At 43.4% G+C, this 26,376-nt stretch overlaps 2 protein-coding genes and 2 long non-coding RNA genes across 8 annotated transcripts; 1 reads left to right on the top strand and 3 right to left on the bottom strand.

Moving 5' to 3' along the window:
* Positions 1-2,895: 2,895 nt before the first annotated feature.
* Positions 2,896-7,503, bottom strand: LOC124174491. 2 transcript variants are annotated; one of them, XR_006868940.1, is made up of 3 exons: positions 7,395-7,503; positions 5,343-7,001; positions 2,896-3,768 (listed from the first exon to the last, which is right to left on the bottom strand). It is a non-coding gene; the product is annotated as an uncharacterized LOC124174491 (long non-coding RNA). The 2 variants fall into 2 exon arrangements; XR_006868941.1 differs by having other exon boundaries at positions 2,904-3,768; positions 5,343-5,756; positions 6,556-7,503.
* A 328-nt stretch (positions 7,504-7,831) lies between these two features.
* Positions 7,832-9,414, top strand: LOC124174490 (endocuticle structural glycoprotein SgAbd-4-like). The gene is made up of 2 exons (XM_046553698.1): positions 7,832-8,008; positions 8,915-9,414. Exons 1-2 carry the CDS (start codon positions 7,985-7,987, stop codon positions 9,380-9,382), a joined length of 492 nt encoding a protein of 163 aa, XP_046409654.1. The 5' UTR covers positions 7,832-7,984; the 3' UTR covers positions 9,383-9,414.
* Positions 8,123-12,464, bottom strand: LOC124174492. 4 transcript variants are annotated; one of them, XR_006868943.1, is made up of 5 exons: positions 12,215-12,464; positions 11,455-12,064; positions 8,901-10,206; positions 8,441-8,522; positions 8,123-8,185 (listed from the first exon to the last, which is right to left on the bottom strand). It is a non-coding gene; the product is annotated as an uncharacterized LOC124174492 (long non-coding RNA). The 4 variants fall into 4 exon arrangements; XR_006868944.1 differs by having other exon boundaries at positions 8,901-9,477; positions 9,773-10,206; positions 11,455-12,454; XR_006868942.1 differs by having other exon boundaries at positions 11,455-12,459.
* A 263-nt stretch (positions 12,465-12,727) lies between these two features.
* LOC124174488 (endocuticle structural glycoprotein SgAbd-8-like) lies at positions 12,728-16,380 on the bottom strand. The gene is made up of 3 exons (XM_046553696.1): positions 16,366-16,380; positions 14,559-14,607; positions 12,728-13,519 (listed from the first exon to the last, which is right to left on the bottom strand). Exons 2-3 carry the CDS (start codon positions 14,568-14,570, stop codon positions 13,115-13,117), a joined length of 417 nt encoding a protein of 138 aa, XP_046409652.1. The 5' UTR covers positions 14,571-14,607; positions 16,366-16,380; the 3' UTR covers positions 12,728-13,114.
* Between the last annotated feature and the right edge of the window lie 9,996 nt (positions 16,381-26,376).

The raw sequence follows: 26,376 nt of genomic DNA, 5'->3' as shown, positions 1-26,376 counted from the left end.
ATTCTATAAATGGAATAATGACGCATAATGGATTTTTTTTGTTACTAAGACTTAAAAAAAAAAAAAACTGATTTTTATTTCGTACTCGGGACAATATCATTTAGTAAAGAATGAAAATACGTAGTTAAGATCTCTGTGGATGTCAAAAATAGTCAGTCATTTAGTCAGTTTTGTTTTATTCGCGCCAATCTCCACGCAAGACTATTAATAATATTTAATTGTCATATGAGGTGCTCGCTCTGCAAATAGATGTATAACCTGCACAGCTAGTGCAGACATTAATTAGATCGACGTCTCGGTTTCTGATGCGGGATTCATTTATCCCCAGCGACCGTATCCCATAACTCAACAGCAGACCGGGAGTCGATGCAGATATTTCATCCTGAAGTGAGTAAAAATAATTCATTTACCACACGACGGAAGTCCGCGAAGCCGCCCTCAAATAAGTACCTATATACGAGAGAACGAAATAACGGTATAGCCGAATTCTCGCCTGCTCGCATTATATGCATACGTGATTCAATTTAAATCACTTTCATTGAGGTTTGGTCACGCGAACTCGGTGCGTGTCGAATAGCGATAAATCATTGTAAAAGGATTTGGCTCGGTGGCAAGCGCGGCCAAAACCTGGACCAAAACTTTGGCCGAAGCGACGGGAAAGGTGGAAATGTTTGTCGATCGTAAAAGGCAAACACGGTACCCAAATGCGTGGAAGTTGAAAATGCACGCCCTTTGGAGGAAGAGTTTCGATTCTCAGAATCGATCCTTAATTCAAGTACAAGTCAAATGCGAAGGGAGTATTTACACGTTACCAAAAATGGCTGAGGAATTTTTTCGAAGGATTCAGGAATAAGAACAGACCAAACACTCCAAGTCCGAAAAGATTTCATCCCGAAGATGAGAATTCTCGTGAAATTTATTATATCACTGCACATCTTCGAGTGTTACGTAAAGTTGAAGCGATTACCGCGATTCATACAAATGTATTGCACATTCCTCGGCTTGCGTAATTTCTTCCGCACTTAAAAATTTTTACCAATATTTTTGTTGCCGTCAAATAATCGCTCACCGATTCTTTCCGGAGTTCTTCCTAGCGAAGAGTTGCATTTCATTGATATCTTCGGCGTCCTGATCTTGATCGGCGATATTTTTTATATTTCTACGTAACCGGTTGCGTCACCGATTCCTGATAAGTCACGTCGCGCGGGGAATTCTTCTCTGGTCCTTTATTGGTCAAGTAATGACCACGGGCGATGATCATCTCTTGCTGGAAGCGTCCAGAAGATTTGTCGACGAACCGCCGCCGCCGCGTGGGCAGCGGAGAAAGTCTTGTCTTGGAAATTTAAACGCGCCGTCTCCGACGCCGATTCTTATGCCTTCTCATTTTCGTTTTATTTTGCTTTCCAGCGTACCGAATGATCGTTCCTTATGCTACTACCGTACCCTTTTATATCCCCGAATTTACCGCCGTCAATTTAAGCAAAGCCTCGTGCAGTCTTACGGCAAAATGATTATTTGCAAAATTATTCGGACTGAGGATCAAAGAAACAAAAAAGAAACAACGAATCGAGTAACCAAATAAGGTTATATCCTATACCTGTTTGTTCAATTATACAACGATTGTTTCCATACCTTATACGAAGTAGAAAAAAATTAAGTAAAATAAAACTGCCAAACTCTTGAATTTACTCTAATTTCAACGTATTCTGTAAGAAGTTTATCATACACCAATATTCAATCGGATCGAAATTGAGATTTCACAGATGAACGTAACTAATTATAATTGATTCCTTACTCGCTTATTACACCGTAGCTTAAAGTTCGCCGTAATAAACTCATGTATGATTCCAACGTAATAAACATCATTGAGCATTAAGATAAATGCAGATTGGGTGAAAGATGCTTCGACGAAATAAATTTTCTAAAAGATTCATAATGCGGTCAAGAAAGGAAGGAAATACCAAAAACTCTCTTTTACCATTCAGCACAAGCCGTTCTCCTTTGAACGTAATACCGCGGCTCGGTTATTCGTGCCGTAGACGGCAAAGGTTGGTTCGAGGGAAACCCTTGGCCTGCACCGCTGGTTGCTACCGAGAGGGAAAACGTGATGGTGTTTGTATTCCCACAGTGGTTTTCTGTTTGGCTGTCGCCTGTTGTGCCGCGGAGGCCACTCGTGAAGATGAGTCGACCTTTACCGAACGACGGAGAGGAGGACTTTCACTTTTGGCGGACAAGACAAGCCCGACACGAACGGAGCCGCGGGGCAAAGATGCTCGTCGTCGTGCGCGGCATCCTGGACCTCGTTGTCGGCTCGCCCGGAGGAATCCGCCCGATGCATCGTCGACGATTTTCAGTCCGTTGCGGGACACGTCTTACAATTAGCGTCTCTTCCGCACCTCGATGAACGAAGTTTGGCGAAGATTTGCGCAGAAACGTAGTCACGCGATTATGCTCGGGTGTTATTTCCTTATTTTTATTTTTCCATTCGCGTCTTTACGACCCGCGCCGCGGTTTGTCATGACACAATCAATGAATCGTGATCTTGGTCCCCAGAATAAATAATTAGAAATTCTTACGAGATAATATTTACATCGAGGTACTTATACGATGCCGATGATCTTCGGCATTTTATACTCCTAGAGATGGAATTCCTGAGATTAGATATTGAGTTGAATAGGGAAAATTTATTTGTTGCGGAGTACTTTCAGGGTTTCGGTCAATGAAATTTCACCCGATTATTATACTGGTTCATCATGTATCAGAGTGACATTCGGCCTGAAAAATATGTTTACAACGCTCAATAAGTAAGAAATAACATTTTGACATGCATATATGCATGTATAATATATACCCTTTTTTAAGATATTGACATTTATATATGAAATCGGTAAAAATTCACACGGTAAACACGAAAGAAATTCATTTAAATTACTTGTATCTTCATGACAATACATGGTGCTGCCTTGAAATAAATTTAAGCTGTTCGTTTTGCAAACTAGGACTTTTTACTAACTTGACATTATATTTTTACAATATTATTACGCTACCTATAACGAAACAAGGTCTGCAGCGAGATGTGTATATATGTATGTATAATACATACGCAAGTAAGTGAAAAAATTGGGACAAAGTGTAATATATCTCTGTTCTTATTCAATTTATTCACCTATTCTTCTCCGCAGCAAGTGTACAAAATTTCTCTTCTCCACTTGTCCTTTCCAGTGTCCGAATTTGGACCCGAACTGCAATTATGTACACTGGTCGTTGCTTTGATTAGCAACCTGTGGCATACCGCTACAGACGCGACGACAAAGTCAACACAGGCACCAAGAGTGTCGTAATAAATTTGACCCAACTATTAAAGTCGTTTGAATTAGCGCCTGCTTAGGAGAGTTTAAAAAAAAAAAAAATCTTTCGGGCAGCAGCCTGCTGTCATAATTTCAAACATGTGACGGTGCGGTGGAATTTGTTATAAAAATTACAGATTATCGAATTTGAAATCCCGAATGAGTGATGATCGGTGAGACGATGACACCATCGCTTTGTTAAACCATGCGAGACTGTGTAGCTGATCTACTCGTTCGTCCTTGTAACGAATAGACGATTATCTAGGGACGATATCCATGTTTGGCGAAACAGTACTGAGTATACATATACGTGTAGTTCTCTACATTGCTAACCGCTGGGTCTGAGGGGCTTTGTTAGATCCTTCGAATATGATGAACTGTGGTTTTTCTGTCAGGTGTTCCAACGGAGCAGCAGCAACAGCTAGAAGTATAGAAGAACAAGAAAGGCGTACAAATTGGCAGTAAATCAATAGTCAGAAACGAAGGAATCATATCGACTACGTCTTTACTGTAGTTTACATAATCATAAAATTGATCAATCGTCTATGACAAGGCCAATTAATACCGAAGAAGGATTGGTGAACGTTCGTTGTAAGAACAATAATTTTTTTTTATTCTCATTCATTTCGTTATCGAAGAAGCCGCGAGTTCAAACACTTCGGGAAGGTCGTTTTCAGGATACGTCTATAACCGCGGGGTCAAGAATTTACGTACGAATCTCTTATTTTATTTGCCGCTTATTACGCACGTGTAATTTTCGTCAACGGAAACCGCTGCAAGATATCGAACGAAACAAGTTTCATGTAGATACGTAACAAGTGTAAAAATTGTCGTAAAAATCGACGGACGATCGCCTCGAGGCATTGGAAGAAGCACCAAGTCGCGTAATAGTTTTTACTTTCAATTACATTGGACAATATTTAGCGGCAAACAAGCGTTTACGCATACATGTCGCTACACACGCTGTGTAAACACGCAACGCGCGTGTGTAGGATCATAGAAAATCACGCTGGCTGGACGAACGCATGACGTGATGATTTATATTTACCGCTGGAGCTGCGTAATACGCGGCACCTTCGTTAATGCGTCTAAAATCGTTCGGAAATATTTTCATACCATCGATAGGTGCTAAAACTGGTCTATCGTCTGAGAGAAATGCTCAGAATTTCGCCAGCCAGTGGTTATAATCATCCGGTAAATATTACCGCTAGTACGTAGTCCCGAAGCTTGCACGAAAGGTTCGAAATGGAAATGAAAAGTATTTCAACTCCGCATGATTTCGAAGTAGAAAAATCCTTTGACACAATTTTCCTGGCAGAAAACGAAAAGTACGCGTCTTAAAACGGCTCGAGTGCTTTAATATTTCATTAAAAATAAAGCACGATTTGACTTTGAAAAGTTTTAACGAGTTTTCGCATAATATGCGTATACATTGCGAGTCCGAATGAGATTCGAGAGATTGAGATAAGGTGGAGCTCATACTTTTGATTCCCTTCATTGCCATAAAGGATCGAATAAACCAGCTGATAAATTGGGAATCGGTACAGTCCATTCATGTACTTAAACTCGGGCCTATAATTCCTGAAACGCTGTTAATAATTAGAAGGCAGCATCGACCAGACGTCTCAAAGCAATTACGAATGAACACGGAGTACCCGTTAATTTATTTTTACATCACCGATTACCTTCGACTATGTAACGCGATGTACAAAATTCCCACGATCAATCAGTCGGGCATCAGAGGATGATAGGACAGGGAACAGCACAACCGCGCAGTTTGATTCGCAATCAACGTACCGGGTCGCGAAGTATTCAGAAAAGTTCAAGGTGCACGAATCGTTTAATTACGAATGATCATGAAACACTGAGAGATAATCGCCCCGTGCCGATTACACGATACACGGTATATTATACTGTACACATGTTACGAGTTTGCCCGGTTATGGTTGTGGTACCGTCGTTATTTCATAATGGCAATAACATTAAAATACTCACCCGTTGCAGCTCGTGCAGAGCTCGAAACGGCCTTTTCCGTCCTTTCGATGGTTCAGCCAAGCGGGAGAAATTGCGGCTTGGAACGTGTCGCAGCTGCATAAGCAATCGGCATAAATCTGCACGGTCGCTCTTAAACGTCATCGGATTTCGCGACACCCGCGATTACCACTGATTCCAGAATTCCTGCGGCGTGATGCTCCTGGCCTTTGACCTCTTCGTCGTCACTTATCTCCAACATGGAATGTTTGTTTTCAATCCATTACTCACCAATTACCACGGTGCTATTCAACTTTATTATTCAACATATTTACGTTGCATTCGTGTTAATTAAGTCGCTGCATATCGTGTGAGCTGAGGAAACGAGTGTCTTAATTTAACAAACATCTGAATAGATCGCATGCTTAGGCTTCAGGCCTGTGGGTGCGACAAGAAACGTATACTTGGCAAAATCAGAATAGAGTATAATTGATTTTCTTGTGAGAATCTTAACAAAGCGCGTCTCCATCCGTTTCATTATACAATTCAATCAATTTCGAGGTAGACGAAGGGACTTGGTTCTTTGAACAATCAGTTTTCGTAAGTTTGCCTGCTCCTTGCACTCCAATTGAATGCAGTAACGATTATGATGCGAGAAATTTTTTTTCGCATGCTTGTGCGAAGTTTTCTAAATTTTAGAAACCTGTGATTTGAATTCACATCAAATATTACCCGTCGAAAGTTGAACAGTTTCTTTAAATGTATTTACATTTTATATTGTCAAAATCTTTGCAACATACAATTGGAGAGTTCACTCTGAGTAAATCTGATGCGTCATTCGTTTAATGATGGGACGTGTGTAGGTTTGGGATTAGCCAAACGGAAAAACATGTTGCCATATAGTGTAATTTATTTCAATCCACTAACGCAAAGTCCGTAATAGAATCCATCGATCGATTGAAAGATCAATGGCAAGCAATTGATAATTTGATTGAATATTGAATCGACGGTATACTGTTGGGAATATCAGAGGGGCATTTAAGAACGAGCTCAACGAACTGTGGGATTAGCTACAACGACGGCTTTGGATTCAATCACATTCTCATGTCCGTAAAGGTCGGAAAATATCAGAGAGAACGTAGAGATCAAGTCACATTCAGAACTCCGCCGAGAGCAACTTCATACGGATAAACGTTGGAAGCACAGAGATGACGCGTGGAATACATCACACACTTACCTGGTAATATTAAGGTGGAAGTGTTTGCGTGCTGAGTCAATCAGGTTTGGACAACTTGGTCCAAGACAATGATTGGGATACAAGATAGCCTGGAGTCCAAAGATTTATGAGTCGACAAAGGACTCGGCGTTCATATTTCTTGGCATCCAAGAACAGCGGTAACGTCAAGCGTCGATTCGCTGCAACAAGCTCTATTACGGGTGTACTCATTTACTCTGTGACAGGAGTTGAACCTCCCGATAGCTTCGTACAATTTTTTTAATACGTCTTTCAAGTGACAAGTGTCCTCGAATTCATCCGTCACATCGCTGAGACTCGACGATGTTGATCAACTTGACCCTTATTTGGCCTGCTTGACCCGTCTTCACGGTAAGCACAGTGGCAAGGTTTGTTTTTTCTCCGTATGCTCGATGGAGACAAAACACGATTAGCGACAACTCATCATTCTGAAAGAGTTTCCACATTTTTTTACAAAATCGTATAGTATTCATGTAGACACTCGGGCGGATTGATCATCGTGATACCGAATCGTCCCCTTATTCTTGTTCGGGTATGGATTGACATTAACTACCGGTTAATGCATGTTCGAGATGCGTCGGCTCGCTTGCAAAATCTTAAAGTCGATGGATCGATGCTAATTTAAGTCGACGTAATTACACAAATTACGTGACACATATTCATGGCCAGAATTAAATGAAAGTTTCCACTGCACCACGGGGATAAGCGTTGAACGAATGCGTTCATATATATATATATATATAATTAACATATAATAATACGGGATTCGTTGAATAAATCACGCGCATTGGTCTCCCGAGACGTGAACCATGAAACTTGACCTTTTCAGTGTCCGCTTGACCCAGATGTGTCTCAAGGACCTTGGTTGTTTAAAAAAATTATTCAGCAACGATTCCATTTTCCTCTTCTAACGAAGTCTATAATCGCCCAGGTATAACACGATCTTAAAATGGAATCCATCGAAGTTGTACAGTGCGAAGGTCAAGCCTGGTACCCCGTCCTGTTTTTCCAGCGATGATCGAGCTTGCGTAAGGTGGATGAAAGGAGACTCGGCGAAGTCGAAAAGTCCAGTGAGATTGTCTTTCCGGGGCGTTTGAAGAGGGCAGGGTAGAAACTAAGGACGCGTACCCCCCAAGCCTCGAGGATTCAGAACCAGAGGAGCCGGGCGCAGGATGCCGAGGTGGAAGTCCTAGCTGGAGTAGTTGCTCAAAGTACACTTTCCCGGGTTATGTAAAGCTAGGTGATTGTCGTGGATATAAAGGCAGACTCGGCCCCCAACCGGCAAATAGTTAGTCGCCATCTCCACTCCAGAGACCATCGGACTGATCTCCGGGCATTCTGTTAAACGTGCCGCACGTGCTTCGTCTTCTGTCGATAACCACTCCTTCCGCACCTCATTTGGCAAGATATAATGTACAGCATGCGCGTCCTCCTGGTGAGTGCATCGGGGCCGTTCGAAGCGGGACTCTCGTTCTTCATGGGTGACCCAGTCTCAGCCTATCCGCCCCCTTCCATTTCCCCTTCGCACCTGATCGCCGCGTCTCTTTTCCCACCTCTTCTCTCTTCAACCCCTCTGGCGCAATTTTCATTCCGGTCTCCTTCAACTGCAACGCTAAATTCGTTAACATATAACGTTACGCGACAAGCAATTGGCAGAGATTATCGTGTTCGATGGTCGCGGAAGGCGAACAAAGGGAGGGGGAGAGAGAATATTTTTTAATTTTTTGCATCATATTGCACGACGCGTCGATCCAGATGTGAATCGCAGGGCTCGTTGATAGATTATATACAGTATATGTAACAGATAGGCGGCTTCTGGCTTTGCATTTCTTGTGCAGTAAGAGTGAAACTTTTTTTTACAACCTACCTTCGGGTGGCCTTGTAGATCTGCAGTGATTGACAACCGCTGTAGTAGCATTCGTCTATGTGAATTCGCGAGATCTGTAAGGCTGATGATGATATTTAATAAGAAAAGAGAACAGCCACGAGAAGCAAAGAAGTTAAAAATATTACGAATCAGGATAGATCAAATCATTGTGAATTACCACATACTCTGCATAAGTAAATGACCATTTTTGCCCCGGGCAAAACGGTGTTGAAGCTAAATTGAATTTGAATCTGTGTCACAGTTTTGCCGGAGGAAATCTTGACATTCAACAAGTGATTAGAAAATAATAAATATCTCTCATAACTTCGTGAATTACGAAACTGAGGTACTCAAGAATGTTTTTTTTCCAACACAGTTATCGTTGACCGAATAACTGCAACGCCTCAAAATTATTTCTTCGAGTATCCAATCGCAACAATTTGATTCATTGTTTGCTTACGATTTTTCTTTCAGTTGTTGGCCTTCAGCGCCGGATTATCATCGAGTCAGGAGTACTTCCGGGAGCCGGAGAAGGTGATTTCCGCAGAGCACAACCTTGGTGACAATAAAGGGCACTATTCGTTCAACTACGAGACGGAGGGTGGAATCCTGCAGAAGGAAGTCGGGAGCCGGAAATACGCCGGAACATCGGACGAGACCCAACTGATCCAGGGCTCTGTGCAATACAACGCACCCGACGGTACTCCGATTTCATTGAGCTGGACAGCCGACGAATTTGGCACCCAAGTCGCCGGGGCTCATCTTCCCACGCCACCCCCGATTCCCATCGCCATACAAAGGGCGCTTGAGTGGATCGCCAAGCAGCCGTCAACGACGGAAGTTCCGGAAGAAGAAGAACCCACCAAACCACCCCCAAGACTCAGGCCGGAAACGACACTGTTCAATCAACAGACGCGAAACCAGCAGCCTAAGAAATACTAACGATTGACTGTAATAAAAACTACTTTTTCAAATCCTCCGGATGTTGTTCAAACCCTTTTGTCCCATCCACGATTTCGCGACAGCGTAACCGAACCCTGTGCAAAGTTTTGCATGATTGGTTATTTTCGAACTGAAAATACGCGCATTCATCGTTAGGCTGATAATGCAACTTGAAGGCAATATTGGGTTACAACGTTAACGTCTCCTATCAATGAAAATGACGAATTACTAGGTGGCAAGTTAGATACACTTGAAAGCACACACCCAAAATTGCTTCCAATTATGAAGCTAAGATAGATCGATCGAAAGTGTTGAAAGATCATTGACGGTCACTATAGATTATCGAATTGGATATCGTGACTTAAAGCGATGCAACATCGCTTCTCTTACATCATCAGAGTTCCAGCTATCCATTGCAGGCGGAAGTGGATCATACGGATAAAATTCTTTCTCAAGTGTCGAAACGAGTTTGGCTACCTGGAATTCCATGAGTCAACCGGAGATTGCAGATCTTTCCCAGAAATCGTTTTAGCTCGTTTAGCCAACCGTTCGAGTAATTGCAAACGGATGGTTCCGAGGAAAAGTGCCTTAAGGGTTTTGGCTTGCTGTTCAACTTTTCTGACGAAGTTTGTGAGCTGAAATTAGAAAAACGGAGCTTCCCGTGCAGAGAGATAGAGCACGGCGATTTTCGCTCCGATAAATCTGCCAGAAGTGGCGTGCCTATTTCCGCACGTTTGAACCTAGCCCAACGAACGCTGCACCTGCTGCTGTCTTAAGACGGTAGAATAAATCAGTTCCTAAGTCCGGTAATCCCCCGGGTATTACTAGAAAGGAAATAAATTGTTAGATCTCATAAAGCCCTCCCTCTAACTCTCCCCAGTCGAAATACAAGTTTGGAATAGCCTATCATCGAGTAGGGGAATTCCTAGTGAATTATAGACGGATAATATGAGCGAAATTTGGCGATATTCTCACGGAAGGGAAAATCTTTTATTCCGTATCACATTGAATGGTTGTAAATCGTCGGTATATACATGGAATTCTAGGGTTACGCGACTCGGAACCAAATACACGAGGGACGTGTCTGGTGTTAGAAATAAGTTTGCCGAAGTTACCTCGCGGCCTTCCTTGGGTGCAAAAGTGTCACGTACTGCGTGTGACGGCACTCGATTCACCGGCGAATAATAATAACAATGACACATCTAATGCAAATTACGCGCATGACGATTTGTTTGACTTGAACACGTGTCTCCGTGTTCAGAAATAGCAACGTCCGAAAATTTGCACGCCGGTCCGGCCGACTAATTGAAACGCGTGGTTAATCGTCCCATTCACAAAAACGCCACAGCTGTTCTCTCCTCTCATTCGGAATTATCGAAGAGAGCTGCCGGCCTTTGGAGAGTAAGAAGAATAATTCATTTCAGTACGAATGAGGACTGATGCGTGGGCACAAAAAATCAGGGTCGGGGGTTTGTCAAGAAGTGCCAAACGCTAGACTGAGGCTTGGAAATCAATGAAGGATTTGGAAGATACGAAACGCCAGTCCCGTTTGCTATGCAAATCAAGTAAACCGTCGTTTGCCGTGCTGCTGCGAGGCATGCAGAGGGCGGGGAAATTGCGTAAACGCGTTTATAAACTCGGCGTAGGTGGACAGAGGCCTAGGTTTGAGCCTTTTGAGATTACATTGGATTATACCGTCGTCGAAACGCACACACAGCATCAATTCCATTCAGGTGTAAATTTATCAAGAGTAACTCTTCGCCGGCAGATCGTTCTTGCCAAATAATCATCCATCACCGGAGCTTCGCGTATCGATAAACGCGACAAACACGCCCCAAAGTCACATGCATATTCCAAATAATAATACTTTCACTTGCATGGCTAGACCGAGATTAATTCATACAGGGGAAAGTTAATTTAGGTAAATACCAATCTAACGCTCGCCTTTCGACATTATATGAATTTGGATGGATCGAGGATTCGGCAGGAGAAAATCTGATCTCATGAATTCCGGTAATACCTACGTTAATTTCTGGACTTCACGTCTATCAATTATTTCCGTTCCAACTTACCCCCGCCTCACCGCCGATCTTCGTTGGCTGTTCCTCTCAAGATCGATCTGGACATCCGGTCGAAAACTTCGAGTTCAACGTAATGTAGAAGTTCGTATTTCGGACCTTATTCTGATAATGAGAAGAGCTGGAAGGTCGTCGAACCGCGTGGCTGGAATGTCGTAGATCCTGAAGTGTGACGGTCTCCGAAACTCTGCACGGTTCCTCATCCTGACTTTCCACCTCCAAAGAGCCTCATCGTGGATGAATCCCCAAGGCGAATGATGCGTTTGGAGTGTGAGATGCCCACTTGACTTCCGGAGAGTCATCTCGAAGACTTGACGAAGACTTGACCAGAGAAGTGAGCTTCTGGGAGATACTATCGGGTACCTGCTCAAGTGGCAGAGGCGGCATCCAGACACTGCAGCTCTAACGTTGTGGAATTAAGACGTCGTATCGTCTGCGGACGGATGTTGAAGCGGTTGTGCACATGGTTCACAGACTGTGACGCCGACGGTGCGGCAAAGCCGTTCAAAAATCAGTGGACGTACGGTGATGAATATTCATTGATGTCGATCGGTGCCGATTATCATGCGTGAGTATCATTGAGATGGGTGGATGCCGGATGGACCTGGATATAACGAACGCTTGAGTTTTTTCTAATATTTATCAAGTGGATCTCGCGTAGTTTTTATTAACTTTCTCGTCGCGCGCGGCTCGCTCTAACGATCCACTGATCAAGTTTGATGCCACTGATCGTGCTGCTGGATGTTTGTTTTACCTTCCATTTAGCCGTTCGTTCATCTGCGGCAAGGTTTGGTCTGGATTACGTAGGTATAACAAATTACGTATGCGCGATCGACACGCCGCGCAGACTTCTCCAAGACTCGGCCTCGCATTGATTCATGATTTTACTTTTACTCGGGGCCAAGCCCCGTGTCGGCTTTCTCGAAAATGGTTCTCTCTAATTTTTCGTTGCTTCGTTAGACACTTTTACTCATAGTTAATTAACTCGTACGCGCATGGTATACGACAAATGATACCTCGTCCGCATCTGCAGACGTCCGAGTGTCTAAAGCGTCTCGGGTTAATGAGGCATCGGCTTAGGCTGCAATTAACCGCGAGACGAGTCTCGTAATTAATTAACCATTCGAATTACCATTCTGCAGCGATACCTTTCGACCAATCCAATAAGTCCAAAGCTTTATACACGTATGTGCGTATCATGCACCGTAATAAGGTTTTAAAAACGCGACACGTTTTTGTCGATAATAATAAAAGATTTCTCTTACAGTTGTTTTAAAATAATAATTTATTTACACGGCATCATTTTTATGTTCTTTGCGTAGAAAACGTTTAAAATATACATTATACAATATATATATATATATATATATATATAATTATTATTTAACTATATTATTATCATGTGTAATAATAATCATACAGCGAGTATTGTGGAGACGGAAGGAGGATTAAAGTGAAGGCAAGCCAGCCGTGAGACACGGTAAACATCTTTTCCTGGGATCAAAGTTTACCTTCGACCGGAGGAAAAATCGCACAACTATTCCGCGTCTAATCCGCGCGTCTGACGGCTCGCTCGGTTATCCTCCCGCCTCTGAGCGAAGTTAGGATACTGGATGGATTGCAGGGTAGTTCGACGGCTGCGGAGAGTGTATCCTTAGTTGTAGGGCTGCTTGGGCGCGTCGATGTCGTTTTCCTCTGGGTGAGCCGCTATGTACTCGAGAGCCTGGAGGATCTCCGCGGGGATTGGGGGTGGTGTCGGGATATGAGCACCCTGGGGCTGGAATCCATCCTTGTTGGCGATGTACGTAATTTGGATTGGCACGCCGTCTTCTCCGGTGTAGCTGTAGCCTCCCTGCACGGACATGCCTTCGGCATCGGTTCCGGGATTCTCCACGTAGCCCTGCTCCTGGGCCTGGATTCCGTTTCCGGTCTCGTAGCTCCAGCTGTAAGATCCGTCGGGGTTCGGACCGTCCTGTGCCTGCCGGAGGATCGGGATCGGCGTTGTGTTGTCCAGAGGAGCGGCCAGGGCGACGGTCGCCAAGGCGAACAGACCTACGATCTGAAAGAAGAAAAACGGAGTTATTCTCACCGCGATTCGAGTCCTGGAAAGTTCGCAGGCCACCCAGCTCGCTCGCTCCGTAGGACGGTTGTCCCACTTTCGGGGGAAATTGTAACTCGCTATAAAAACTCTTCCTCTCAGCGAGGACCGAAAGTCGCGATACATCGTTGGTGTTCTCTGCGACAAACGCGAGTTATCAATTCGCTGGACTTGTATTCTTTCAGTTCTAACTGATCGGGTCTAAACTGTCTCTCCTTGGCGCGTAGTTGTGGGAGTTGGCGGACAGACGTCATTATTATCCGCGAGAATGACGCGATCTTTGAAGAAGAAGTTATAGTCCCGTGAAATTGACTTCCTGCTCGACGAGTTGCGAAACGGTACATTCGTATAACGAGGCTCTTTCTTCTTAATTAGCGGACAGTGATATGAAGGCAGGTTGCGCGTGTTGGGGTCCGTTTGTTTCGTAACCGCGGGATGTAAGCCGATTATTTAGCGGGCCCTAACACACGAACCGGCAAATTTCTCACCGCACAGCGTGCAGAATCGTTTTTAATGTACAAACAGCGTAATGGTTATCGTTGCGAAAATCCCATCGCATCCTCCGTGTTTATGCGCGGTTACGATCGATAAATTTTATTACAGGTACAAGTACGCAAGCAATTTGATTTTAAGCACTTTCCCGCAGTAAAGTTGACACGCGTTCAATATACCCGACCATTTACGGAACCGTTTCTCGTATAACGTGTAACAGTGATCGAGATGTAGTTGTTGTAGCGGTATAAAATAGAAGAAGAAGAAGTAAAAAAAGAAAAAAAGAAAATCGAAAAAATCTCGGCGATCAGCGATGAATATTCATCAACTTTCAAATCGTCCGTGAGATTTTCGAATATAGAAATTTCCCGATCTAAATGGTAGAATTAATATAATCCACGAAAGTTTGAGGACGGTCACGTCGCAGCTGACTCTTGTTTATATCCGGTGACTATTTCGAACGAGGAGCCGCCGATCGGTTCGTCGGTTTTTTTCGCACTTTACTTACCAATCGATTCATGGTGAGAAAATTGAGTTCGTCTTGTGGGAGTCGCAGACTGCACTGACTTGATGATCACAGTGCGCCCTGCGCTTTATATATCCGCACCGCTAGAGTCACGGATCTTAAGGAGCGAGGTGGTACCATAAACACACACACACGCACACACGCGCAGACCGTGACCAGCCCCCACCCCCACCCCCTCTCCATGGACCCCGTGGGCCAGCAACGAGCGGTTCGCGGGCCCACCACCACGGCTACTCCGGGTCCCAGGCCGGGGCCTCAAACTGAGGTCAGGCCCGACCCAGCCAAAGGTCGGCACCTGAACCTCCTAATGCCTCATCCTCCGATCCCGTCCCCCCTCCGACGGCTACCGAAGATTCGCCCGTCTTTCTCGCTGCGGATATATTTTCGGCCTCTCTTTGCCTCCCGCGGATTATACCTACTCGCATGTGGCTCAACGGAGATTTATCGGGCACGCCGGGTCGCGGGATGTACCAAGGAGAAGTTATGTGACGGGCATTTGAAACGAGAGTTTTTAGGCGGACGATGTCTGGTACGCGTCTCGAGTTCTCTTCTGCTTCCTATTGTTATATTCCGTTGCTTATGGTATTATTTTCTATTATAGCAACGAGGGTGTCGGAGGCGTCCGATCTACAACCAGTCGTTTAACAACGCCCAACGGAGATCGTTTCTAGCGATAGTTAACGACAGCTGCCCGTATAATCGGACGTTCATCTTCCATTTAAATCCGCGGTAGCTGATATGTCCGTAATTGCCGGGTGCGCCGAGATCGCTTCACCGCTTATGTTACAAAACCCACGTCATTGTTAAGCTTCCATGACTCGCGAGCTCGCGTCAAGACTCTTTTTCACCTTCTTCTTCGTCCGAGTGAGAAGAAAGTCGTCGGTCGGCTAGTAGAGGAAAGGTCGATAATTCGTCAGCCCGAAAAAGAAGTTTTTAACAGACACCGCTTTCCTCTCCTTTATTACCACTCCCAATGGCAATACCGTCAGGACAGGACGCGTGGGCGTTATCCTGAAATTTCACCTTCCCGCAGACTCTCGCCGCGTCTTTCCGAAAACGCGTCGAGCTCTATGATCCTCTTCTCCTTAAAACAAGCATCGCTGCTGCGGCCCGGTGACGAAAGAACGCCGAAGCAGATTTCACGCCGTACAACGTAGGTCATGCTTGTACCACACCTACGGTGTTCCTTCGCGCGTGATAATTGAGTCAAGGCCCAATACACGACGCCCCATAGTCCATTGTTTACTCGTATGCAGAAGCTGTATATCTTAAAGTACGCTCGTTTGCAGACTCGAAATATTTCAGAATATTTCGTTCGGTTGATCCGCCAAGGCATGTTCCCGCAACCTGATAGAGGATCGACGCGATGACGAGTCGATTTTTGGTTCCTTTCGACGCGTTGTTTGATCTGGGTTAAATGATTTGGCGAGCATAGAGAACCTCGCTCGTTTCTCATATAACACCGCGCCCGACATGCGAGCGTTGTTGCCGCCTCTGGGATCGAGGTTGCAGCCGTCAGATGTGAACATTTTTTCGCCACTCTTCTCATGATCCTCCCACGAGTTGCTCAAACGCCAGAAATGCGAAATAACGATAGAGTTGCGCAGCCCTCTGTCGTCTGCCAGACGCCACCTCTGACACCATACACACTTTCACACGGCCAAATCGCTACCTTCTGTCAGGGTTAAGCGACAGCCCTTAGGTTCGATGAAAACTGGGTTATTATACCGGACCGAACGGCTCTCGAGTTCCTGCAGTCGGCAGGACGGAAGCGATGTTTTATTTTCACGTTCCGAGAGAGCACCTTGATCGGTACCTCGGACGATGACGTGACGCGTTTATGTGATCGGTGGGCTGAGAGAAGAAGCAAAGAACAAAAAAATAAACAAATAAACAAAATACGAAGAAAACAATCTGGGAAAAGTGAAGGAAGTCGTCTCGGAGCAACTCGCTGTGTATACCATACTTTGCGTTTGACAAATTGCCTCGGTGCGCGATTTCTGTTCAGGGCGCTTCACCGCGAGACAGCGGTTCGTCGTTTTTCGTATAATATTACACATGCGGACAAGTGTTGCAAGACAAAAGATGATGACGCTGTGACCTGGGTCTGGAAGATGAAAGGAGCGTCTTCTGCGCCGTCGGATAATGCGAGCTATTGCAAACGCATTATGTACATCGACGTCTTATCCGGGCGATTATCGTCCTCTTTCGTAAAACACGGGGTGAAAGAAAAAAGAAATTGAAGAATGATCGGCTTTTGTCGGTGGGATTCTACTTTGCCTCGGAATCGTTCGCTCGAGCAAGCAATACGCGTACGAGTGTGTAATGGCTAATTTTTATGTAACGATCATATCTGATCCCTGTAGGTACGCATAAAGTACCGTATTTCGTAAGATCGTTCGCTGAATATAAACTGTATGGTATAAAGATTTAGTGTCGGATTTTCGCGGTTTTTTAACTTGTTGAAGCAAGGTGTGTGTGTGTCGTTTTTTTCTCTCTCGAATAGTTTTACAAGAATTCAGCACCGACTATTGGTGCCTCTTTTCACGTTTCCCACGGATTGAGAAGATGGAATATACGCGGTATTCTGAAACGAAAGGTCCTCGTCAAAAGTAGAGAATAGAAGAAGATAAAAAAGAAAAAAAAAAAAGAAAAAAGAAAAGGAAGATAGCAAAAAAGAAAAAACCACAGATTATACTAGTCGCGCATCAGAGCCGTGGATAATCGTGTATCTGCTGAAAGTAACGAATTGCTTCTCGTTACGAAACACCGATTGTCGTAACTGATAAATGCCGACAATGATACCAGCTCGGTGTAATTTATAATTCAAACATCAAATAATGCGGCTGCAGTTTTCACCTCGTGCGATAAAAATTTTCACGCACAACCGTGGAATGAAGTTGTTACACGCCGATCCGGCCGCCCAATTTGTCGCTTGACATCGGCGGTGAAACGAAACCGGGGTGAAAGTTTGCTCGAATTTTTCAAGACGTCAAACGAGTAAAAATAAACAAGAACAAATGAACAAATATATGACAAACCCGCACAACGCGTGCGTGATCTCTCTAGAATCCTTTGATAATGATCTCGTTCGCTTCGGCATAAATTAGCGCTTATGAAATGAGCATGGAGAAAAAGTGCGAAACCCGCGTGTGACCGACACCCATTATAATTGCCAAAAACGACGATTTCACGAATTCGGCTGCGGGAGTCCGTCGCTTTAGTCCTGAGGAAGAACGACAACCGGATTCGAACCTTTCCTTTTGGTAAAAACATCGCTATCGGCTGGTGCAATTATTTTCTGCGTTGCGCAGTAGCCGAATGCAACATCGAAACAACAGATACAGTGTGATTATACGTCGTTACTGCACAGACTCCCGAAGCTTTAGGCAAAAATAGATTGGCGAACGCAGAGCCGCGAACGAAGTTCAGTTACCTTTGCAATTAGGCAGGTATAGACAAGAATCGAGATGTTCGAAGATCCAGCCCTCATCGTCGCAATTAATCGTACTTTAATTACGCGCCACATGTATAGCTTTGAAATCACCCGGCATGAATATAACCGCGTGTAATATACGACCGACGTAATACCTGTGTAAGTATCGTACTTTGATTGCGTATAAGTGAAAATTTTCTCCGAGGGCAGCCGCTTGTTAACCATATTATAACGAGTTTGCTCGTTGTGTGTAATAAGCAGATATTAAAACCCGAATACATGCATTGACAGCTGATTATGAAATTAAAATTAATTTGTTAACGTTGCCTCGACTCGTGTTTTCGCATCGGCTAAAATAATTATCCATTTGTCATCCAACGACGGCGCCTAAATGAGACACAAATTATAATCTTCACGCCGCAAAGACGATGCTGTTTCGAAAATCCGGTGGGGCAGAGCGATCGATCGATTGACTTTGAGCGAACGAGTGAAGCGAAAACCGATAAGAATTGAGTTAGCTTTGCAAAAGCGTTGCACGCGCGCGAATGATCCAACTTTTATATAATTCTCATAGAGGTATGTATGTATACATATACGTGTAGGTACAGAGCTCGGGTCATGGTCAACTCGACGTAACTGCCCACACGGTTATACCGGAATGTAGAATCAATTAAAATTCAAGAGTCGCTCCAGTTCGGGGAACAACGAACTTCACCTGTCGTCAATGGTTGAATTGCCAAAATTGGAAAGTGGACGAAGCGAGAGATGTTACAGCTAACCACCAAGTAACCGTGCAGATTCATGTTCCGTTTTGCGACTGGTACACGCGTATAATACCCAACTGTTTAGAATGTAATTTTTGTTTCTTTTTTTAAGAATGCGGTGAAAGTTATTTCGTTTCAAAGTCAGCAGATATTATGTATCGTGTGTGTTATTGGGCACCGTTTCGACTTTTGAGCACATTGGCGGGCGCGCTTTCTTGGTAGGTTCTACACCTACACCGAATCGGCGTGAATCTTCTCCGTTGACCCGGAGATAATGTATGAATTTCACAATCGTTGTGTCGGCATTGCAGATGCATACCTATACGTATACGCGTCTCGTTGTCTTGCGAAATAAGAAAAAGACGCTACCAACAACGATAATCCGAGAAATCGGCAGGATGTATTAATTGTTGAGCTAATACAACGACTTACACCGATAATCAAACGATGCCCGACTAAAAATTGTTACGACGAAAGTTAGATTCATCCTGTTAATCTGATGCCACGGTCTTTCGGGTCACGGACGTACCGACAGGTAGACGCGATCTTCCAGAAGATCCTTGACTGCAGGACGTTCGTGTTTCATCACGCGTACCGCGCACAGTCGACTTTGTACGTCGCGTAGCTCCTAAACGTGGCATCCGAGTCCCAAGAATCGATGCTTTCGTATCCAGTTCAGGATGAATTATATATCAGTTACAAAAATGATTCTGGCGGTCTGCACACAGTGTAACCTTAGTCCTTCGAATACGTCCTTCCCGACCGGCATGTGGTCGCAATCGTTTATCAAGAGCTGATACGATTGCTCAGCGATTTTCGAAGGGAACGTTCGGGGCTAAACGGGGCTTCGGATAATTCGCTGGATCTATTTTCACTCCCGTCACGTGGTTACAGTCGGACCGTCCGTTTCGAAATGAAACCTACTCTCGGCCTGACTGACGTCAGCGGCATCTTTGACAACGAAGGTATCCCCGGTCGATTTCCCCGACTTGATTTTTTTTGTAATACGTTACAGTAGACACTAAGAACTAAGCGACATGTCAAGGCGTGTCGAGGGATGATTAGGAATTTTTTTTTTTCACTTGAGCAAATTACATTCGTCATTTCTCATTGTGAGAAAACTTTTCCAGTTGGATCGGTTGAAGAATATTACGTTACTCTTGAAGCGTTTAATGTCGGATGATAAAAAGTACTTGTCGATCAGTCTTCGGTCTACTGTAAGATATTACTAAAGAAATCGAATCGGAGAGATCGACCTGAGATACCTTCCTTGCGAGTCGAAAGCTTTTCTTATTCTTATCCGTTTTGTTCCAAAGGTGAATGCGACAAGTGACTAGCCACATATGCACGTCACATCGATGCACCTGCGCCTCTCGTCTAACGAGTCCATGTGTCTAATGTTCCGTAATGGGAAGGAGTAGTCGCAGGAAAGACGGCGAGACACCCACGCGTCTGAGTCTAGTGACGTAATCGAGTTATCGCTCGAGGGCAGACATACTGGTTAGAAGTCAATTTCTTGCATCACTTCGCCCAGGCAAAGGGTCTCCGAGAGTTGATTCCCAGGACCTTAATCGTCGTTCCTGCACAACCGACCAAGTCTCTGAGCATTTCTTGTACAACCAAAGGAGATGACGCACTACTCACTCCACGGGAAAAATATACGTGATATTACTTGACTTATTGTTTGAAAGTGTCTTCCGCAGACTTCATCCTCTGATCGATGGGATGGTTTGTCATATCGTACAAATTCACTCGCGTTTCCGGTTCACAGCTGGGATTCAACGCGGCGGGGAATTGTGGGCGTAGAGCCTGCGATTTCGAGTCGAAGTGAAACTTTGCGCTGCTCAATATCAGCTGTTACTTAACTTGAGAATGCACGGGGAGCCAAATCACCGTGATACACGAAGCTCGGCCTGTGTTTTCTCAATAAATTCCACACGCATGTGAGAGTACTCATTACGCGTTAGTCACACTTGTGTCATCGATAGCTCGTATTAGACTGTAAAAAAAAAAAAAAAAAAAGAAAAAGATCCTCTGCCGTAAAACCAAACGTAAGGTAAACGTCCGCGTACACGCGGTCGGGGCATTTTTACAACTCTTATCAATTTCTGTGCATTACTCCATCGAATAGAAACTTTTGGCGCATATTTCATGTTTTGCGAAATATTCTACATTTTACATTTAATGCGCGGCGCTGTCCGCACGACGATAACGAAAATCTCATCATTAGGCAATAAATATTCAACAGAATGTGGTCAAGAATTTGTCACGCGTTTATATATACGCATACATGGCGTCATCCACGCGATGATAGAAAATGTAAAAAAAAAAAATTTCTGAAAAACGTGAAGAGTAGAGCCTTGAAGAGCAGTTTTTTAGGGGTTTCGAATTTTCCTTTCCACGCTTTCACGCGCGGTAAATTAATCACGGGTTTAATCGTCGCTATATTCATGAATTTATAACGCGCTCCTAGCTTTCGAAGCCTTGTTGCCAGGATTTTCTGACAGCTTGTATTACACGTTTCCGGGAAAATATATAGTTATTGTACAAGAGGGCGTCAGAATATGCTGCGCTGTTTACAAAGTAAATCCACCACCTGTTGCGTTGAACATTTTTTCTCATGCGGCTTGATTAATCGCTGTAGAGAAATGACGTTATAGACGAAGCAGGTGTATATAATATTCCGTCAGAGGTGAAGTTATTTACTGTCAGCCGCGATGCAATATAAAAAACGATTTGAGGTCGTATCGCACAAGATCCATCGGCCAAATTTCGTCACCTTATGCAAATGACATTATATTTGAAATCATTAAAACATTCTTAATATCGTTAATAAATTACCGTTACAGCTTTTCTCCGTATTATATTATCTCATCTAAGACGATAAAAAAAAATACCAAGCAGTTTACGATAATTGTTATAAATTCATTGTTAAAATATGAATATAACCGAAGAAGCAAGTAACAGGAAAACGGAACGTTCTATACGGTATTAAAATATGTATGTTCGAAGCTGATGCATTGGAACATCTGGTTCTCAAACTTCTTTCGCCTGATCATTGTCTGGATGAACTTAACAGCATAACCTTGTAGCTGCGAATGCTATGCGATACCCACAACTGCTGGTTACGTTCTCCGCTCGATCGAAGGTCGGGATTGATCTCCGTAATTTGTTACTAGCACATAGGATATAATTACAGAAGACGATTGGATAACAGAAGTAGCTTAACCGATATAAGCAGCCTTCGTTTGAATTGTTTCAAGCAAATCGTTTGGGTAGTGGAAAAATGCAACGATTGAGACGCCGCTGCATCGGATCGAGTTCATCTTCAATTCCCCTCTTGGGTTGTCTGACACCGATGCACACCGAGTGCATGCGGGGATCGGATAAGAGTTTCAAAGCCGCCCGTTTCGGTCGTTCATCCAAAAGACAGCCGTAAGTTTCGCGGTTGCGTTAGTCGGGCCACCGGCTGAGAAAAGAGCCTGCGAATTGCAAAAGCGATGAACGATGCGATTGCCGGGCGACCCTTTTTCATCCTGCACCGTCGAACTTCGTATTTCGCCGTCACGCCGATAATTATTCACCGTTTGCACACGCGACTGAGATTTTTTTCGCGTCTTTTGCTCCCGCGGACTTCTGTAGAAATTTCACGCCTGATTGGTATATGCGGGATGTAAATTAGCAAATCGGGAGACTTCGGGATACTTTTTTTTCTTCTTCTCTGTGAAATACAGGATGTTGAAGTTCCGGGGATAATTTTTGAGGAATCCTTTTTTTTTTGTTTTTTTTTTTTAAGACAAGGGTTAATCTCACTCGCTCATTCAAATGATCAACAACGGTCGGTCGGATGACGGAGGCTGAGATGCTGGATAACACGCATCGGGATATTTACGAGCTACTGACGTCACGGCGCAGATCATGACCGAGTCATTAAAACTAGCAAATTACGTTTGCTGATTGCCCAGCGACGCATAGCTGTCTGAGTATATTTACAGATTATCGGTCTTTAGGATCAGGATTTCCAGCAACGTCCCGTAGGAGCGTATTTTTTACCGACGTGATTGCGCGTCTTCTCATCTGGCAGATCGAGAGAAGACATTCGGAGAGGTGATTTGGACATCGGAATTCCAGCTCTGTTTCAAAATCTGCGCGACTACAATCTTTCGACGTTATTAGATAGCCGGTCGTTTTTTTCTTTCCTCTTGTTTTGCATCTCGGTTATATTATTATACTTCTTGCATGGCTTGTTTACACCCAGTTTTTATCTACGTATTTATGGATATTACCGCGATTGTATTATTCGCAATCAATAACATTTTGCGTGACTTTGACTACTGATCATCATTATTGCCAGGCGCGCATACGATCATCGTCTTTTATAATTACAATAATCGAATCATGGCTCAACTACAATGGTGTTTTACTACTTTTATTTCTACGTCGTATTCACTGCACAGCTATCTGCGCATCATCTTTTTTTTTCCTCAATTCTATTTGCCTATTTTGTACGATCTCATCGTATACATTATGGCGTTTCTATTCCTTGAAATCGAGACTTGCTTACAAATATCCATAGTTTCGTAGCTTCAGACCCGATCCGTTGATCGAAGATGTGGAAGGCTATTAATATCACTGATGGAGTTCTTTCTGCGTTTCATGATGTTCGAGCGATATGCCGGCGACAACTACAAGAAAAACCGCTAATTAATCTCTCCTTATTTACATTCCAAAAGTTCCTGGAAACAATCTGTCGTGCTTGCGAAAACTCGTAAGTCAGTAAGTAAATGCGGTAATTATATTTATTACTAACAGAAAAAACATGCGATAAACGGCAAAACACAATTTTTGATCACGTCTCGTATTTCGAAGTGTTGGATTTTTTAATATTGGATAAAAAATTGAGTTGCCTTGTTATTCCTTGGCGTCAATTGACTGCCGAAAACGTTCATTAAATTTTTTAGCAAAGCGAATTCAATCATGTGCTTAAAAGACGGAGAAAAATCGTACTTGTTTTTATTATTATCACAGAGACCCATTATTAGCGCATACCTTGGCGATTTGCTAATCATTTGCATTACGGCAAGATCATTTTTACACAAGGTATGAGGTAGTTACTTTGATCAACCTGTTTGGGTGCATTGCAATAATCCATCTACCCATGACGTAGAATGTGATTGCTGAAACTCAGGCGTGAATTATGATGATAAAATTCCGTTAAAAGGTTCTTATGATTGCGTAAGTGTTTTCGCAAAAGAAAAAAAAAAAAAAAAAAACAACAGAAATGCTATACATGTGTAGTCACAGGTTATTCATATCGATTTCCGAGATTAAGTAGAAAAACACGAATTCTTTCATAGGGGGACAATTCGCGAAAAAAAATCCCGGAAGTTACTAATTTCTTCTCGCGGTTTCGTTGGCGTCAAAAATAGTCAAGATTTCCTGGATCCTCGTGCGCATCGAAATCAAATAGAATTTGTTTTAAACATCGTGATAGGGAAGCAAACGATGAGGAACCTCGTTGATTTAAGCCGAGCTATAAAAACTAGATAAGTCGAAGTTGCGCTGCATAAGGCAGAAACATGTGTTCCGTGTTGTATATTTGCCTTTGCAGGCCTCGCTGCGCGGCGTGCGTTTCGCATAAATCCAAGTCACCGCGGGATAATAACGAGTAAATGTCCCATGCCGATTGTTGGGCCCTCGGAAATTCAGAGCGCGTAGAGACGAGCCAAGGTTCCACAAATTCGGTACATGGCTGAATCGTTAAAGATATATGTAATATAATGGCTGTTTCTGAAGTGAAGAAAAAAAGAAAAGAGGCAAAGAAAAAAAAAAAAAAACAGAGGAGAAGATAACATGAAGACTCCTGACTGCAAAGTATCGGGAATGGCAACGAGATCGGATCGAGGAGCTGGGTCAATGGAACGGCGAACGTATAATACCAGCGTCGTTCAGAATTCCGCCAACGATTCTAGCAATTTTTGTCAAGAATTAGATACGCGCTGAATGTGAAATACTCGAAAATCTTGCATCGCCTTGAAATGATTAGATTTAGTCGTAAATCGCCGATTCAACATTTCTGTTAGAGATGGCCACTAAGCTAAAAGTAATCGGTGCATCGATTAATCGAGATCAAAAAAATAATTGCGAGGAAAAATAATCGTGTCGGTCGATTAATCGAGTATGAAAAATAATTGATTGGACTCGATTAGTTGGGAAAAGATAATCGATTATTGTTCGTCATTCCTAATTGCTATTACAGTTGGCCACCTAATCGTCTCGGTTAGCTCATAGCTAAGAACGAATATTCATTCACTTCACCCGGATAACTGTTTTCCTTAAACTATGCCAGCATATATCAATTCTTACAGGTGAAGCGAAAGTAAAAATTCTAAGTACCCGTTCACCTTGCTGACAAGAATTAATCGTGGAGCTGATTGATTTTTTCAAGATTTAACAAAAAATCGGAATGAATAGCGTGTACTGCATGTAATTCGTTGTAACAACGATGTACCGACATCGTAATTCATTGGATGCATTTTTCGGGATCGTCGAGTGAATAAAACATTACCAAGATATTGATGTCGAGTATATTTTTTGTTACGCGACTATCACGGTATAGGCGTATGGAAATTCATGTGCCTAATTACGATTACTTTCGACTGGACGAACGAGGCAAAAATATCTTAGACTGAGTTACGACGGTCTCTGGCTGTGATTTTCAAAATCCGTGCGTGACGTTTGTATTTGAACAAGACCGAAGGTCGTTGATTTTTGTTTGAATATAGGGAACTGATTGTTCTGTTTTCACGGGTAGCTGTCCGTATGGTTGCTGAGAAACGTCCTTCGCGTGCGGTCTTCCTAGATCTGGAAACAAGACGCATGTATCAATTATTAACTCGTTAGATTATCTGACCGCAAGGAATGGTAATTCCCGAAATCCCATGGCAAAGGTGTCGATTTGGAATCATAATTTCCTGGATACACGATTCGAGTTATTCTCGGCGAAACCCATTAATTTCAAGGTGATAATTTGATCAACCGCCTGATCGAAATAACGAGAATCAAGGTTGAAAAAAATTTTTCATTGATCGAGTAAAAAAATTGAGCATGGATTTCGAATCCTACCATTACTTATCAGATCTTCTCATAATTACTGTTTTATTTTTTTTCACTTTACTCTATGGCTGAATCGAATAACTGGTGAGAAAGAAATTATTTTTATGGTCGAAGAAAAAAGAAGGTTTACCGCAAATTTGCGGCAAGGATACTTATAACTAAATTCTACTAGGATAACGATGCCGCGGTGATGAGGAGTAATTTCGAGTAATCGATTGTCTAGTGCGTGAACGAAGACATACGAGAAGAATTCCTAAACTTTCCCCGGAAGATTTTAACTTCCCTGTTCGCGTCTGCGGTACGTCTGTCGTCGTAGACAAGCGCGTTGTGTTCATATGTAACGCACACCGTAATGCGTCGAGCAAAAATTATTGAAAAAAAAAATATGACGAGCCGCGTGTGAAATGATACAGCCCGAAGCAGAGTCGATAATAACCGTGCGTTTCGCATCGTCTCATCACGGTGTAAGGCATACCCTAGCTGA

The sequence above is a fragment of the Neodiprion fabricii genome, chromosome 1 (assembly GCF_021155785.1).
Source record: "Neodiprion fabricii isolate iyNeoFabr1 chromosome 1, iyNeoFabr1.1, whole genome shotgun sequence".
Classification (NCBI taxonomy): Eukaryota; Metazoa; Arthropoda; class Insecta; order Hymenoptera; family Diprionidae; genus Neodiprion; species Neodiprion fabricii.
The sequence above is the reverse complement of the archived record's forward strand: the minus strand, read 5'-3'. Positions and strand labels throughout refer to the sequence as shown.